Source organism: Ochotona curzoniae, unplaced genomic scaffold (genome assembly GCF_017591425.1).
Source record: "Ochotona curzoniae isolate NIBS_2020 unplaced genomic scaffold, NIBS_Ocur_1.0 scaffold_1852, whole genome shotgun sequence".
NCBI lineage: Eukaryota > Metazoa > Chordata > Mammalia > Lagomorpha > Ochotonidae > Ochotona > Ochotona curzoniae.
The window spans coordinates 30,417,072-30,431,836 of record NW_024467087.1 but is presented as its reverse complement, the minus strand read 5'-3'; the positions used below and the strand labels follow the sequence as shown (position 1 = coordinate 30,431,836).

Sequence of the window (14,765 nt, the reverse complement as noted above, 5' to 3'; positions counted from 1 at the left end):
TTTTTAAGGAGGGGGGAGAAGAAAATCATTTAAAAATATAAAGAAAATCTGGGCTGAGAGCAATAGCCTGGTGGCTAACATCCTCACTTTGCATGCACCGGGATCCCACATGGATAGCGGTTTGTATCCCAGCTGCTCCTCTTCCCATCCAGCTCCCTGCTTGTGACCTGGAAAAGCAGTTGAGGACAGCCCAAAGCCTTGGGATCCTGCACCAGTGTGGGAGAGGCAGAGGAGGCTCCTGGCTTCGGATTGGCTCAGCTCCAGCTGTTGTGTCTACTTGGGGAGTGAACCAACAGATAGCAGATCATTCTCTATGTGTCTCCTTCTCTCTGTAAATCTACTTTGCAACATAATAAATAAATTAATCTTAAAAAAAAAGAAATTAAAAGTTTCATGTCAGCAGTAGCAGCTGGCTCTTCCTCCTGCCCTTAATAAGAATAAATTATTTTCATCGGTTTTCATTAAGCTCTTTATGCTTCTGCTTACCTATACATTTCTCAATATTATACTGCTACTGACATCTCTTAATTAACAGAATGTTCTATTAATCCTCTTATAACCTGTAGAGGTTTACTAGTCCTTGTTTACTTTCTTAACCTCTTTGAGACTCTCAATACAGTCGATATCACAATTTTTAAATACACATTTACTATCTTTAAAATAGTACTTATGTAGATATCACTCAATGCTAATCCAATGGGGTACTATGACTATAATTCATGTCACATGTAATTTTTTATTCTTACTGGACTTCATTGTTTTATTTATAACATTTTTTTCCCTTAATTAGCTTTTCTGTGTTTTTCCCTGCTTTCTCTTGGTTGTAAAATCCTCTGAAAACATTTTTACATATGTAAATCCTACCAGGTTGCTTACCAAATTCACTTGTTTTTACTGAGGCTTTCTTTCCTTCCACTCCAGTTACATTCTCATTATTGGAAAAATTCACATTCTGTTCTGTGTGTTGCACCCACAATTTCCACTTACTTTGTTATTTTTGTTCACCACATCCCCTATTCGCGTCTGACAAAGGTACACAGGAGGTAAATTTTTGAGATTTTGCATGTCTATGGCATAATAATTATTTTTAGTGAGATTTGTCTTAAGTTTTTTTCTTTCAAATTTATTTGAAAGAAGAAAGAAAAAGAGTGAAAAAATTCCCTTCCATGGACTGATGCTCTAAATGCCTGCAACCATCACAGGCTGAAGCAAGGAGTCGGGGGTTGAACCCAGGTCTTCATGTAGGTGACAGAAACCCAATTACTTTTTTTTTTTAAGATTTTTTTTGGGGGGGGGGGGAAAGGCGGATGTACAGACAGGAAAGACAGGGAGGAAAATCTTCCTTCCAATGATTCACTCCCCAAGCAGCCGCAAGGGCTGGAGCTGAGCCAATCCGAAGCCAGGAGCCTCCTCCGGGTCTCCCACGTGGGTGCAGAGTCCCAAGGCTTTGTGCCGTCCTGGACTGCTTTCCCAGGCCACAAGCAGGGAGCTGGATGGGAAGTGGAGCTGCCGGGATTAGAACGAGCGCCCATATGGGATCCCAGAGCGTTCAAGGCGAGGACCTTAGCTGCTACGCTATTGGCTGGGCCCAAGAAACCCAATTACTTGATCCATCGCTGCCGCCTCCCAGGGTCTAAACTGACAGGAAGCTGGAATCTGGATCCAATGGTGATGAACCAGGTACACCCCAGTGTTGGATGTAGGACATTTATACACTACTTAAACACTCTGTCTCTTTTTGCATTTGTTCACCTGTAAAACTACATGCAAGTATCACTTTGATAGCTTTTTGTCATGGTTTGTTTATTCCATTTTTAAAGGCAAGGATATAAGTTATAAGAGAGTGAAACACTGGTATAAGCAATAGACACATTTTAACTTCATTGAAAGTTATTGGGCAAGAAAGAAACCATCAACTTTTTAAATACATTTGCTTGCTGATTTATTAACAGTCCTTCTCCATAGAACTGAACACCCATAAGGACAGGAATAAATTATATAAACAATAGTTCCACAGAAAGGAGAAAAGATTGTATTTGTAATGTTTGTCAGTTTTGTTAGTATAAATTCTTCCCAGCATGACTGATCTGAAGCTACCAACATGATGTCACTGAATGCAAGAGTTAAGAAAAGATACACATAATCACCTTTTGTGATTTGGTTCCAACACGCCACCAATGGAAACCTACCTACCTTGTTTACTGTTCTCTCTGGAGCTCAGCTATTAACAATAGTACATGGCAAGTACTCAACAAATAGTTGTTGACCTGTAGGCTAAATAGAGAAAAAACAAAACAAAAAAATGTATAGGGACAGACAAGCATTGAAGTACATAATTTGATTTGAGAAATTGCGATTTATAGTTCTGAAAGTAAAATAATTTTGAAAGCTGAAACATTAAGAGACTAGAAAACTTCAGGAGAAATAGACAACTGAAGTCAGAATACTACCTAGATGTAGCTTGCCATCAACAAATAAAACTACCTTGACCTCAAAGAAATGGAAGGAAAGTAGCTGGGAGCCAGGCACTCTGCTAGTCACCTTATATGTGTTGCGTATTTAACATTTACAATAATCCTGAAAGAGTCTACAGATAGGTAAATAGACAAAAATTCTAGGTAACTTACCCAAGGACATCTGGCTGATGAGAGAGAGGAGGCTGCAATTTAAACCCAAGCTTGCCTAACCCCTTATCCTATGCACTTTCTGCTGTGCCAGCTGCCCTCTAAACTACCTTTGAGCAAGGCAACATAGGCGAGAGGGAATTTTGCTTATCACAGACATGAATATACTTTGCTTGCAAAGTGGGGGAGTAACTAGGTCTTAAATAGGCTTTCATAGAAGCTCTGGATTCTTTGTTGTAGCTCTATTTCCTTGTCTAAAGCAGAGGGCTGGCTGCCTAGCAACCAGGCTAATGGCGTCTTTTTGCCTTAATTACATTCTGTTTTCTACAAACTCAAGGGGATTGGTTCAAATATCAAAAGTAGAAGTTTTTTTATCAATTATCTGCTCATACAAACACACACATACACAGGGGTGTACATATGCACGCACACGCTGATCTTCTTCAACTGAAATAAAAGGATGACTTACACTACATTTATATAATGCCATGCATTGGCTTAAGAGTACCGAAATTTACAACCTGGTTGCTTACCTCCAAAATACAACACCAAACAACTGCATTTAGACAAAAACATTCTTAGCAATTTAAGGAATTTATGCAATTTTTGATAAAATTGGCCGTTGTTTTAATTATATGCATGTTTCCTTAAAAAGGAGATCTACAATAAACGTAACAACACAGTTCAAATGTAGAACTGTAAATGCTTATATTTTTTAAGTCACTCTTACAGTCATAAAACTCTTTATTATCAATACTCAGTTAGGAAGAGATAGGAAACGTTTAGTTTGCCTGGATCGCTCATTCAGAGAGAGAAGCAGCTTATGGGAGGGGAAAACATCAGGTGAATAAAACAGGATAGTATCATAGGGGCCAGTGCCTCAAGTAAAGCAGCAATCTACAATGTCAGCATCCCATATAATAGAGTTCCTTTTAGTCCTGGCTGCTTTATGTGCACTCCAGCTCCATGCTGATTCTCCTGTGAAAGCAGCTGAAGATGGCCCAAGTATTGGACCCTACCACCAAGCTGGAGTTTTAGGCTCATGACCTTGGCCTGCCCAACCCTGGCTGTTGGCAACCACCTGTATAGTAAACCAGAAAATAGAATATCTGTGTGTGTCTTTCTCACTGTGAATATTTCAAATAAATAAAACTTAAAAAAAGAATAGCATAGAAAATGTATCAGACATAACTTGCCACCTACCTGACAGCTTTCTTCCTTACGGATAGAATCTGAATTTTTTCACACTTTCCCAACAGCTCTAAGGTCATCATGGCAGTCTTACGCCTCTTTCCTGAATATTAAGCAATAGTCTGGGGCACAATTGTGATCAAGAAGATATGCAGGGAAATCTATTCAGTGAATATCTAGGAAAGATTTCCTCTTCTCAAAAAGAAGCATAGAAAAGGGAAACTGTCCATTTTCACCTGTGCACACTGCCACCTGTCTGTGATAACTGGAGTTATGACAGCCATCCTGGGACCATGATACCAACCAACTCATATGGGCAAGATAATCCATTGTGGTTTGTAAGATGAAATAAGAAAAAAAAAATGAAGACATCAGCAAGTTGCTGCATTAATGAACCTTGATGCTTCCACCTCCAAATTTTGAAAAATCATTATTTAGGCCCTGTCCGGCATTCTGTTACTTGCAGCCAAAAGCAATATGACTTATATGGAATGCTAACAAATGTTAGAACTTTAAAACTTACATATGTGTCATTTGGAGTGCTTCCAAATATGCCTGTTTTCTCCTGTGACAATCATCCAACAGACATCTATCTATATTCTTCCATTTTGACTTCATTTGTATCACCATCTTCCTCTCCAATTCCTATCTTCTTTGTTCTTCTTGGCTCTCTGTTCTTTTATCTACTTTCTTCTGCTCCCTTCTCCTTAGGGCATTTAGCCTTAAGTGTTTATGAACTGAATCTGAAATATGTCTGTAAATCAAAGAGTGCTTCAAAATGCTCATGGAAAATGAAGTCAAGAGAAGTTTATTTTGGTGTGAAAACATTTCAAAATTGTGTATGAAAGGGATCTTCAAAAAGTTTAATTACATATTAAGAAAAGATATGCATGGATTTAGCAATCCTCTTGTACCAAAATAATCATCTTTTAATTTTATATTCCATGGACTTCTTGAAGTACCCTTGTACATGCATCCAAACATACACAAATATTTTTTCTTATACATTATGAAAGAATATTTCTTTCCGCATTCCAGGTGATTCCTTTCATGCAGGTATAGCTATTCTGGAAAAAAAAATTCCTGATCTCTCTAACCTCCCTTACTTATTCCTCTCAAAAAACAAACTGGTTAGTTTAGAAATAAAGCCAAGCATATGCATAACCCAGTCCCTATTATCTTGTTTCTCTTGGGAGTAGGCTACCTACAGGAAGTATGTGCTCTGTTGTACTCATCCAACTTATATATTTAATGTACAATGCATCAGGTCTCCAGTATTCCAGCAATGTCAGCAGCTGTGTGTAAAAGTCTGCGTGATCCTCAGTTTCAGTATTGGGAAGCTCAAATGCCTAGAAAAGGAAACTGCATCCTCCAAAACCAACATTATCAATAATCAAGGTGATATTTTGTTGTTCACCATGGCTTTACTGCTAAACTGGATCAGCACTTATTTACTAAGCTCCCTTGAATAGTACCAGTATGTATTAAAGTTCTTTCCCAGTTCTTAAATAAATTTCACCTATTCTTTATGACTACATAATAGTATTGTAGATTGCTAAAGGATAAGAAAATTCCAACAGTGTCTTTATTTTTTAAAATTCTCTTCAAATAAAATGTATTTTTAATCTGTGTGTGGTTGCATGCTATTGAATGGCTTGCCTACGAAATACAGGGTGTTGACAGTAAAAGTAATCATACTTACTAAGCCAAATTTTGTTTCTCAGCTCATGACAACTTGTGAATCCACTTACCTGATCTAACTCCAGCTTCTCAGGAATTTCACCCCTTGTTGCTGCCTCCGTATAAGCCTGATAGAATGTCTTCTCTTGAGACTCCATTGTAATTGTCAATACAGCATCATAGGCTTCTCGGAGCTTTGGGTTATTCCTTAGGACCTGGTATGGAGTGTGCTTATAAGGTAAACTGTAGAGCAGGGCATCGTAAGGAACAAACACATAGGTTCCATCAGTCATTTTCAAATCATGAGCCCATTCCAAGAGCTCTATTTGAGTCTGTCCCCCAATCAAAGCCGAATGCATACACATGATGATTACTGAAATCAACAAAACAAAGAGGTTACAGTAACAATATGTTAATAAACTATTGCAGATGCAAAAAAAAAAAACCACTAGAGATTGAGTAAATACACAAATGTATTGCAACGAATTTATGAATGATTTCTCTCTTCTGCAATCAAGATAAGCAAGATACTGACATCCTGGGGCAACCACTTAGCTTACCATTTACCAGATCAGATACCAGTGTCCTATTGCAGAGTACCTGAGCTTGATACCCAATTCCAGGTCCTAATCCCGGCTTCCTGCCAAAGTAGACCCTGGGAGGTATCAGTCCCATGAGGGCAGACTGGATTGAATTCTTGCTTATAGGTATGCCAAGAATGGACTAGCAAATGGAAGGGGGAGTTCACTCTCTTGCTCTCACTTTCCTTTTCACTCAGATAAATAAAGTTTTTTAAAAGAGGGTGAGATCAAGAGCTGAGCTTCAGGTATGCCCAGGGACTGTTAATTGGCAAAGGCACAACAGTGACATTCCTACAGACTGAAGAGCCTATTACTACACAGGAACAAGAATTACTTTAGAAATGGTAGGTAGCATAATAACAAGCCTTTAGGATTGGAAAAGCAATGTTTATATCGTAACACTGCCAGTTATTAGCTGTATAGCCTTGGGTAAATTAGTTAAACTCTCTCTGTTTCATCTGTAAAATGGGGGTAGCAATACCTACTTCATCGGATGATAATGATATGATAATGATGAATGAAAGAGACAATTCACCTAACAGGTTAAGTGTATCACTCTCAATAAATAACGGCTGCTATCACACCTTAGACTATGAAGAAGAGGAATATGGGAGAGATTCCCACAGCCACTCTCGCTTTTAATCTACTTCCTACAAACATGTACTCCAATAGATTTTAACCAAATGTTTGTACCCGTACCACGAGTTAGACAATGAATAGCACTTACACTTGCCTCTGAATACTATTATTATTATGAGTAATTTGTTCAACGTTTCAAAATATAGCTTCATTGTAATTGGAATTACTTTTCACCCAATGTAATTCTCCCTAGACTTATGAAACTATGTTGTTTGGCAAGGCTATGCTAGACTAGATTGGATTAGAGGGGCAACAGTTAAAGAATGGCAGCTAGGATCATATTACTGGAAGTCACATATCCCGTTTTGTCCTTGGCATGCTATAAGAGTTTAGTTTAAGCTAACTTTGGCTTCAGTGACCACATCTTTAAATGTAGATTCCAGTGCAGTTCACAGATACATTGAGTAGTTTAATTAGATAATCACTGGAAAGCACTCTGAGTTCTTTGAAAAAGGACAAAGTCATACAACCACTGGTAAATGCTAATTATACATGCATACAGGGGCTATTTAATCTCAGGATGTAAGTGTGCACAGCCACCCTCAATGGCTGGTTATTGACATTTCCACATTGTTTCATTTATTTACAAAAATCTCCTTCACACTTGTTAGATAACCCCAGAAAGTTATCCCTTAAAGCTGAAGTTGGCATCCATTGTATATCTTAAAGTTTAACTAGTGACTTATGATGGTGATTTAAATACACTATACATTCAATATGACATAATGTGGATTTTCAAATAATGATTAGCTTCTTCAAAATTTACGGAATTTCAAACTGTTCTTAAAAAAAAAGAATTAAAACATATACTTACTTTGGTGTAAAAATTAAAATGCATGCAGTTTTTCATAATGTACATTGTAATGAACTTTTTAAAGACCCCCTCATATCTAGACTTTTGAAGTCTACTCTTGATGATTTTTGTGGCTCTACACATATTCCAGTGTTCAACTCATCCTTGAAATTCCCTAAGGAAAGCTTTGGAACTAGTTCATGAGCCATAGAAGGAACCCAACTTCACTTTTTCACAATTACACATTATAAAATGGGGAAATGGAGCACCATAGAGATATGAAGCAAAAGTTGGTTTTGAGAAAGAGAAACTAGAACCAAAAATATTCTATAGATACACCATTTAAGCATACATCAGATTGATTAATCAACCCAATCACAGGTCCTTTGAGAGGAAAAATTGGGTTAAATCATGGGCTTCGATTAAGCAGCCAGTTTATTCAACAGAATTCTTTATGGGTAGGTCAGTATCAGCATTGTCATTCTGCAAAAGCAGAGAGTAAATGACTTTGTCAATGTTACTCAAAGCTATAGAATTCCATGTAATTTACATAAAAGAGTAGAAAAATAAATTTACTTCACTAAAATGGTAAGTAGATTTTGGTGCTGGTTAAAATATGGCAAATGCTTAAGCAAATACTAAGTGTGAGGAGTTTTCTTGTGGTGTACCATCCACATGCACACTTCAGAACTGAGGTATTATTCTGCCAGCTGCTGTGGGCTATTAGCAGCTGAGAGCTGCTACCTCTCCATGAATTGTTCTCTACCCAGGAGAGCCTCTTCTGCCCAAGGGCACATCCCCATAGTAATATGCCAGAGCCAGCTTATGCTCATTCACAAGAGCCACTGAAGAGTTGGCTGTTAAACAATTGCTATTACACTGTACCACTTCCTCTGTATTAGCTGCATATTACGATTGGTCAACATGGAGAAAGGAAGGCCCAGACTCCTGTCAAATCTTCAGGGCTAGTTCTTCTCTAGAACTAACCAGGGAACGAGCAGAGGTCTTTGATTGTATTCTTATGCAGTTCTGTCTGCTCATGTCCACTGCCATCATTGCAAGAGCACTCACTCAGCTATACTCAACACTCCATTTGACAGATGGATTTCTGGAAAACTGATTTGGAATACTGTATTAGAACCCACATTGCACTCTAAACCAAATTCTAGCATAGCACTTAAAAATTCATTTCCTTATTTATTTCAGCTTCTGCTATGAAGCTATGAGCTTCTTAAGGTCAGGGATGGTGTCTTACTTATCCCCATATCTTGGTACATGTTATTTACACAGTGAAGGTTGCATAAATAGGTGTGTACAAACAATCTTCAGGAGAAAGATTGTACACTTGTGTGCTTTTTGTGGGTTCCTTTCAGACTAAGACATATTTCATATTTGGATTCTTAAGATGGAGGAACAACTGCAAGTGATATTTACCGATTAAGTAAATACAGCCATGCTTGTTTTTAATACCTAGTGTCATCAATATGTCCAAGGCCTTGTCTCAATATAGGTTTCTCCTTTTCATTATTTTTCTTTGACCCACACTGATGACATTTCAAACAAGGGGTCCAAATCCCTACAACTTGGAAGATCGTTTGAGATTATTTAGCCTATCTTGTCTTCCTTATTTTGAAGAAGAAGAAATGGAAAATTCAAGACAGAATTATAAAAAAAACCTCCTGTATTTTTTGGTAATAAAAACTTGCCTCTAAACCCAGTTAGGGAGCATAAATATTGAGTTCAAACATCAGCATCTTCATTTAATAGATTGAGCTCTTCATGAAAAGAGGGATTTGTGGATGTATCTGTTTTTAAAAGGTGATTTTACCAAATAGCCTTATTATCTCAAAATTACATTCATTAAAATTGGATTTGACCTGTAAATTGTTGTTAGGAGAGGATTAGCGTACAGAAACCTTAAATCCTAGACAAGGTCTGAATCAACAGGTGGTAACTGAATAATACCAATTTTTAAGTTTCCATCCTGATTGTTAACATTCAAGCCACTGGCAGCCAAAATAACAACCAAGACCTACAGCTGTCTTAGATCATATGCCACTAAGGCATGATATTAGCGCACTTTCTCTTGGCTTCTGTCTCCACACTGTGGTACATTGTCAAATGCTCTCCCTTTCACCCTCATGTCATGAGACTCCAGAAGTAAATGCCAGGAGACTCCAGAAGCAAATTCCCAAGTCACACAATTTCTGTTTCTCTTCCCATACATAAATATTCTATCCACTATTTCCTTGACATAGAGGACTATGTTCCTCAGAAGGCAAACTTCATATTATTTTTTACAGATTGCCAGCTATGGAGTCCTCCATTGAGGAACTGGAACTCAACCATACACCTCGTGAGATGGAAATGTTTCAACTAGCCAGTGATGCAGGCAGCAGGAATCACACCTGCGTCTGTGAGTCCTTAATATTGTCTTCAATCCACAGGAAGCCCCTCCTATTCTTCTTGTTCTTCATTTTAACCATTTGGTAAGATTGCTTATGACTGACATTCATTTTGATCCATCTCATCTCAGCAATTGTTGAAAGAATGGGGACAGGAAGCAAGAGGAGGGAAGCATATAGATTTATCCCAAGCCAAGCATTCCATACAAATTCACTCTCCTGTGGCCATATTATGAAAGATGCAGATTTGTTCTTTCTTCCTCTTTGTTTCCTGTCACACAGTCTATAAAATGGCTGCATTAGAGAAGGACGAGGCCTGCACTGCAACAGAGTAGGCTATTCCACTCACTGTCTGCTACCATGCTGGCATACCACATTAGATCATCAGTTCAAACCCCAGATGTTCTGCTTCCAATCCAGGCCCTTGTTAATGCACCTGTGAAAGCAGAGTAACATTGTCCAAGCACTTCGGCCCCGGTACTCACATAGGAGACCCAGGTGACATCCGGTTCTTGGCCTAGCCAGCCCAACCCCAGCAGTTGAAACCATTTAGGGAATGAGTCACCATATGTAAGGTCCTTTCTCTCTCTCTCTCTCGAGTTTCTCTCCCTCTCTCCTTTTCTCTCGTTCTTTTTCTCTCTGACTCTGCATTCAAAATCAATAAATAAGTCTTCAAAAAAAAAAAAAGGAAAAAAAAACCTGAAGCTTCTAGAATTCTAGAATGTGCATGTTACAATGTGTATGTTTTACAATCCCTACCCCCAAATCTTTTTCAAAGCAATATGCCTTCAAAATATACTTTAAGAACACTGTGGGCATGCCGTGATAAACTAGTGGCTGAAGTTCTTGCTTCACATGTGCCGGAATCCTTGCCTGTGACCTGAGAAAGCAGTCAAGGACCCTGCACCCATGTGGGAAACCCCGAAGAGGCTCCTTGGCTCCTGACTTCGGATTGACTCAGCTCCTGCTGTAGCAGCCACTTGGGGAGTAAACCAGCAGATGGAAAAATTTTAAAAGAATACTGTACTGGGTGATATATGGTTGTCTGTACCAGCTTAAAAAAATCTTCATACTTTGGGGCCGGTGCAGTGGCCTAGTGGCTGAAGTCTGCATCTTGCGGGCACCATGATCCTATTTAGGCATCAGTTTGTATCCCAGCTGCTTCACTTCCCTTCCAGTTCCCTGCTGTGGCCTATGAAGGTATTAGAGGATGGTCCAAAACCTTGGGACCCTGTACCAATGTGGGAGACCCACAGGAAGCTCCTGGCTCCTTGCTCTGGGTCAGCAGTTGTGGTCACTTGGGGGGTGAACCAGTGGATGGAAGCTCTTTCTCTCTCTCTTTCTCTCTGTAGATCTAGCTTTCAAATAAAAATAAATAAATTTTAAAATCACACTTTTTCTGCTTGAAGTTGTAAGGCTAACACTCACTTAACTACCGAGGGCATTAGAATCATCTAAGTAGTTCAAAATAATAATAGGCATATATGTCGTATTAAATGACATCATCAGCATCCACTCAAGGTTTGTTTTTTCATATCCAATTAGACTGGTATTATAAATGCATTTATTGCCTTGACATTGCTACCTTTCTTGAGACAGCTTTGCAATATTTCTCAACAGCTTTGCAATATTTCTCAACAGCTTTCTTAACATACTATTTACAGATGGGGCCTTTTAAATATAGGAATCATAAATGTTTAGAAATGGCCCCTAGTGCTAGATTTTCAATAAATTTGATCATTACTAATAACGGACACTTTCATTAGAAAGCAAGGTTTTCTTTAACCAATTACATTTACTTGCATTTATCTATACTAAATCCCACACCAAATTTCCTTTCAACACTAAGGCACTCTGTGATAATTTTGTCAGTATCACTGTGTTTATTACTATAGGAAAACAGGGTTGACAGTTGATACCTTGGTACTTAAAAAGAATTTCAACAGTGTACCAAAAAGTTATAAAAACCAACAGAAGGGCTGAATTGTATGCCAAATGCAGAACACAAGATCTCAAGTGAGTGTGCTCTGGGAGCATAGCTCTAGAGGACAGTGGTCAGCAGAATGAACAGTAATCCTCCCACAGAAGAATTACCATTTTTTTTCTTCAAGATGTATTTATTTGAAAGGAAGAATTACAGGGGAAAAGGGCATGCATACACAGAGAGATAGTGAGAGGGAGAGAGAGAGAAAACTCTTTTTTCCACTGAGTGACTTCTCAGATGGCAACAAGGGCTACAGAAGCCAGGAGCCAGGAGCTTCATCCAGGTCTCCCACGTAGGTGGCGGGGGCCCAAATACTTGCACCACCTTCCACTGCTTTTCCAGGCTTACTAGCAGGGAGCCAGTTGAAAAATGGAACAGTCAGGACTTGAATGTGTGCTCATATGGGATGGCAGCATCACAGGTGGCAGCTTTATCCACTGTGCCACAGTCAGCCCCAAATGCTGGTTCTCAAAATATGCTTTGGTATCACCTGGGAACTTGCTAAAAATGCAAATTTTGAGGCTGGCACCATGGCACAGCAAGTTAAACCTCCACCTCTGGTGCCCAGGATCCCATACGGACACCAGTTAGTGTCCTAGGTGCTGATAAGCATCCCAGCTGCTTTAGTTCCCATTTAACTCCCTGCTTGTGGCCTGGGAAAGCAGTGGGGAATGGCCCAAAGCCTTGGGCCCCTACACCCATGTGGAAGACCCAGAAGAAGCTCCTGGCTCCTGGCTTCTGACCAGTGTAGCCCCAACTATTGTGGCCATTCGGGAAGTGAACCAGCTGATAGGAGATTTCTTCCTATCTCTCCTGCTCTCTATAACTCCGTCTTTCAAATAAAATTTTTGAAAAATCTTTTTTTAAAAATGAAAATTCTGAGGACCCACCCTAGCTTTCTTGAATCAGACATTCTGAGGGAAAGGACTCTGATTCAACAAGCCATCCAGGAAATGCGAGTACACACATAAATTTGAGGGCCATTGCTTTGGAATAACTGCACAAATATCCTACATTTCCATTCACAAGCTCTGTGATAATAGGTGAGTTATTTCATTCTTTTTAGCCTCAAATGTCTCATCCATAAAGTGCGTAAATAATCTTTGGCCTCATTTTATCAAGTTATTGAAAGAATTGAATGAAATTGCCCATAAGAAACTCTTAACAATGACTAGCACATAATAAGTTGCCAATATATATTAGCTATTTTACTATTGTTATTATTTTTATGTACAAAAAAAATCTTCTGTAGATGGGAGGAAACTAACCAAGACTCTGATAATAAGACAGGAACAAGGATCTAATTTTGCAAGGAAGGCCACCCTGACTACATCGTATTTGCTCATCATCATCATATTCTAACGAAGTGTTTCCAGTTTAAAATGACAACCTAAAATGGCCCAACATCCTGGTAAGCTTAAATTCAAAGGATTTTACACTCAGTCAAGCACAAGGATGACTGATAGGCAAAGAGGTAAGGAATAGACAGGAAGGCTTGAAATAATCATTTGAAAAATAATCAGAAAACTGTAGGTAATCTGTTAGCCTCCCCTTTTGGGTAACTGTAATCCCACTAGTGGTCTGCTTGCTGAGTGGATGTTTCTCTGTGCCACTGAACAAAAACCTGCAACAAAGTTCGTGGTTGAAGAGTAGAAAGCAGAGGGAACTTTGGACATCACATCCATTCAGTTAAATTGTTTTGTGGAGGGTATAGGCTACACAACCACACACAGCAGCCACAGTGGCTTTGTCTTTCTTTAGTATCTCTCCCATTCAACTTTGCTTATGATGAAGATAATTAGTTGTTTATCCCATAGTTAAAGGAAAATGAGTTGAGAGTCTGGGAGAGACTGGATCTTCCGTGCTGCGGCTATTTGCCACACCCTTTGGTATCAGTAATGACCACAGTTACCTGCTGGTTACTGGGAAACTCATAGCTGTTGCAAACCTTAGAAGACCATACCCATCTCTTGAGTAATCTCAAGGGTCAAACAAGATAAACTACATGCAAATGCCTTGTAAGCTCTAGAATGCAATGTCGAATTCTGATTGCTTTTATTGTCTCTGGCAGCATCTAACAATATCTCTGATGTTTACCCTCCCAAGGGCCCATAGCTGCCATTATTTTTATTATTGTTAGTATTATTAGTATTAGTATTAGTATTAGTATTGTTGTTATCATTGCCCTTACTACTAAATCTCTCATTTCCTTGGTATTATGTAAGGACAATTAGACCTCTTCCTAAGAAAGATCCTTCTCACTCCACTAAGGTGCTAGTGAGATTTTCTCATCTGAAACATTAATGTATAGCACATGGAAGTGACAAGCCAGCCAGCACCTCTTGACTCCCTTCCACAGCCATCAGCACTGTTACTGGCACCTGGGAATACCATCAATGATGCTATGAACAGATCAGCTCAAACAAATTTTTCAGCTTTTTCTATTACTTCCAAACGTTGCAAGGCCTCAACAATGGAAAGAGTCCCTTTGCACTGTATTTTGCACATGATGAAGAGCCCTTCCCTGAGGATTTGCTTGAAGTCCATAGTGCTAAGATATATTCTTATACTCTGCAAAATAGGAAAGAGATCAGGACCTACATTCAATAGTCCTTCTCAGCTGAAGTCACAAAAAGCACAGCACATTGTTAGTTTTTCTTAGTCAACATACATAGCAGCCAGAGATATTTGGCTAACACCTTACTCCCACCAGCTGGGAGGAACTAGAAGTATGATCATCTGTGTTTAGTGCCTGGTGGTTTGCAAACTTTCTCGGTGCTGTGCTTACCAAATTCATAGTCATTGACTTCTAGCTCAGTTTCTTATCCTATCTTCAATTATTTAATGGAACTGGAGATTTTTCCTGAA

At 38.9% G+C, this 14,765-nt stretch overlaps 1 protein-coding gene across 1 annotated transcript in view; it reads right to left on the bottom strand.

The window, feature by feature from the left end:
* GUCY2F (guanylate cyclase 2F, retinal) overlaps positions 1 to 14,765 on the bottom strand; it is a 110,945-nt gene that overhangs the window by 85,256 nt on the left and 10,924 nt on the right. The window contains exon 3 of the mRNA XM_040999789.1: positions 5,567 to 5,868. Coding sequence (XP_040855723.1) covers positions 5,567 to 5,868 — 302 coding nt within the window. The remainder of the gene's footprint in view (positions 1 to 5,566; positions 5,869 to 14,765) is intronic.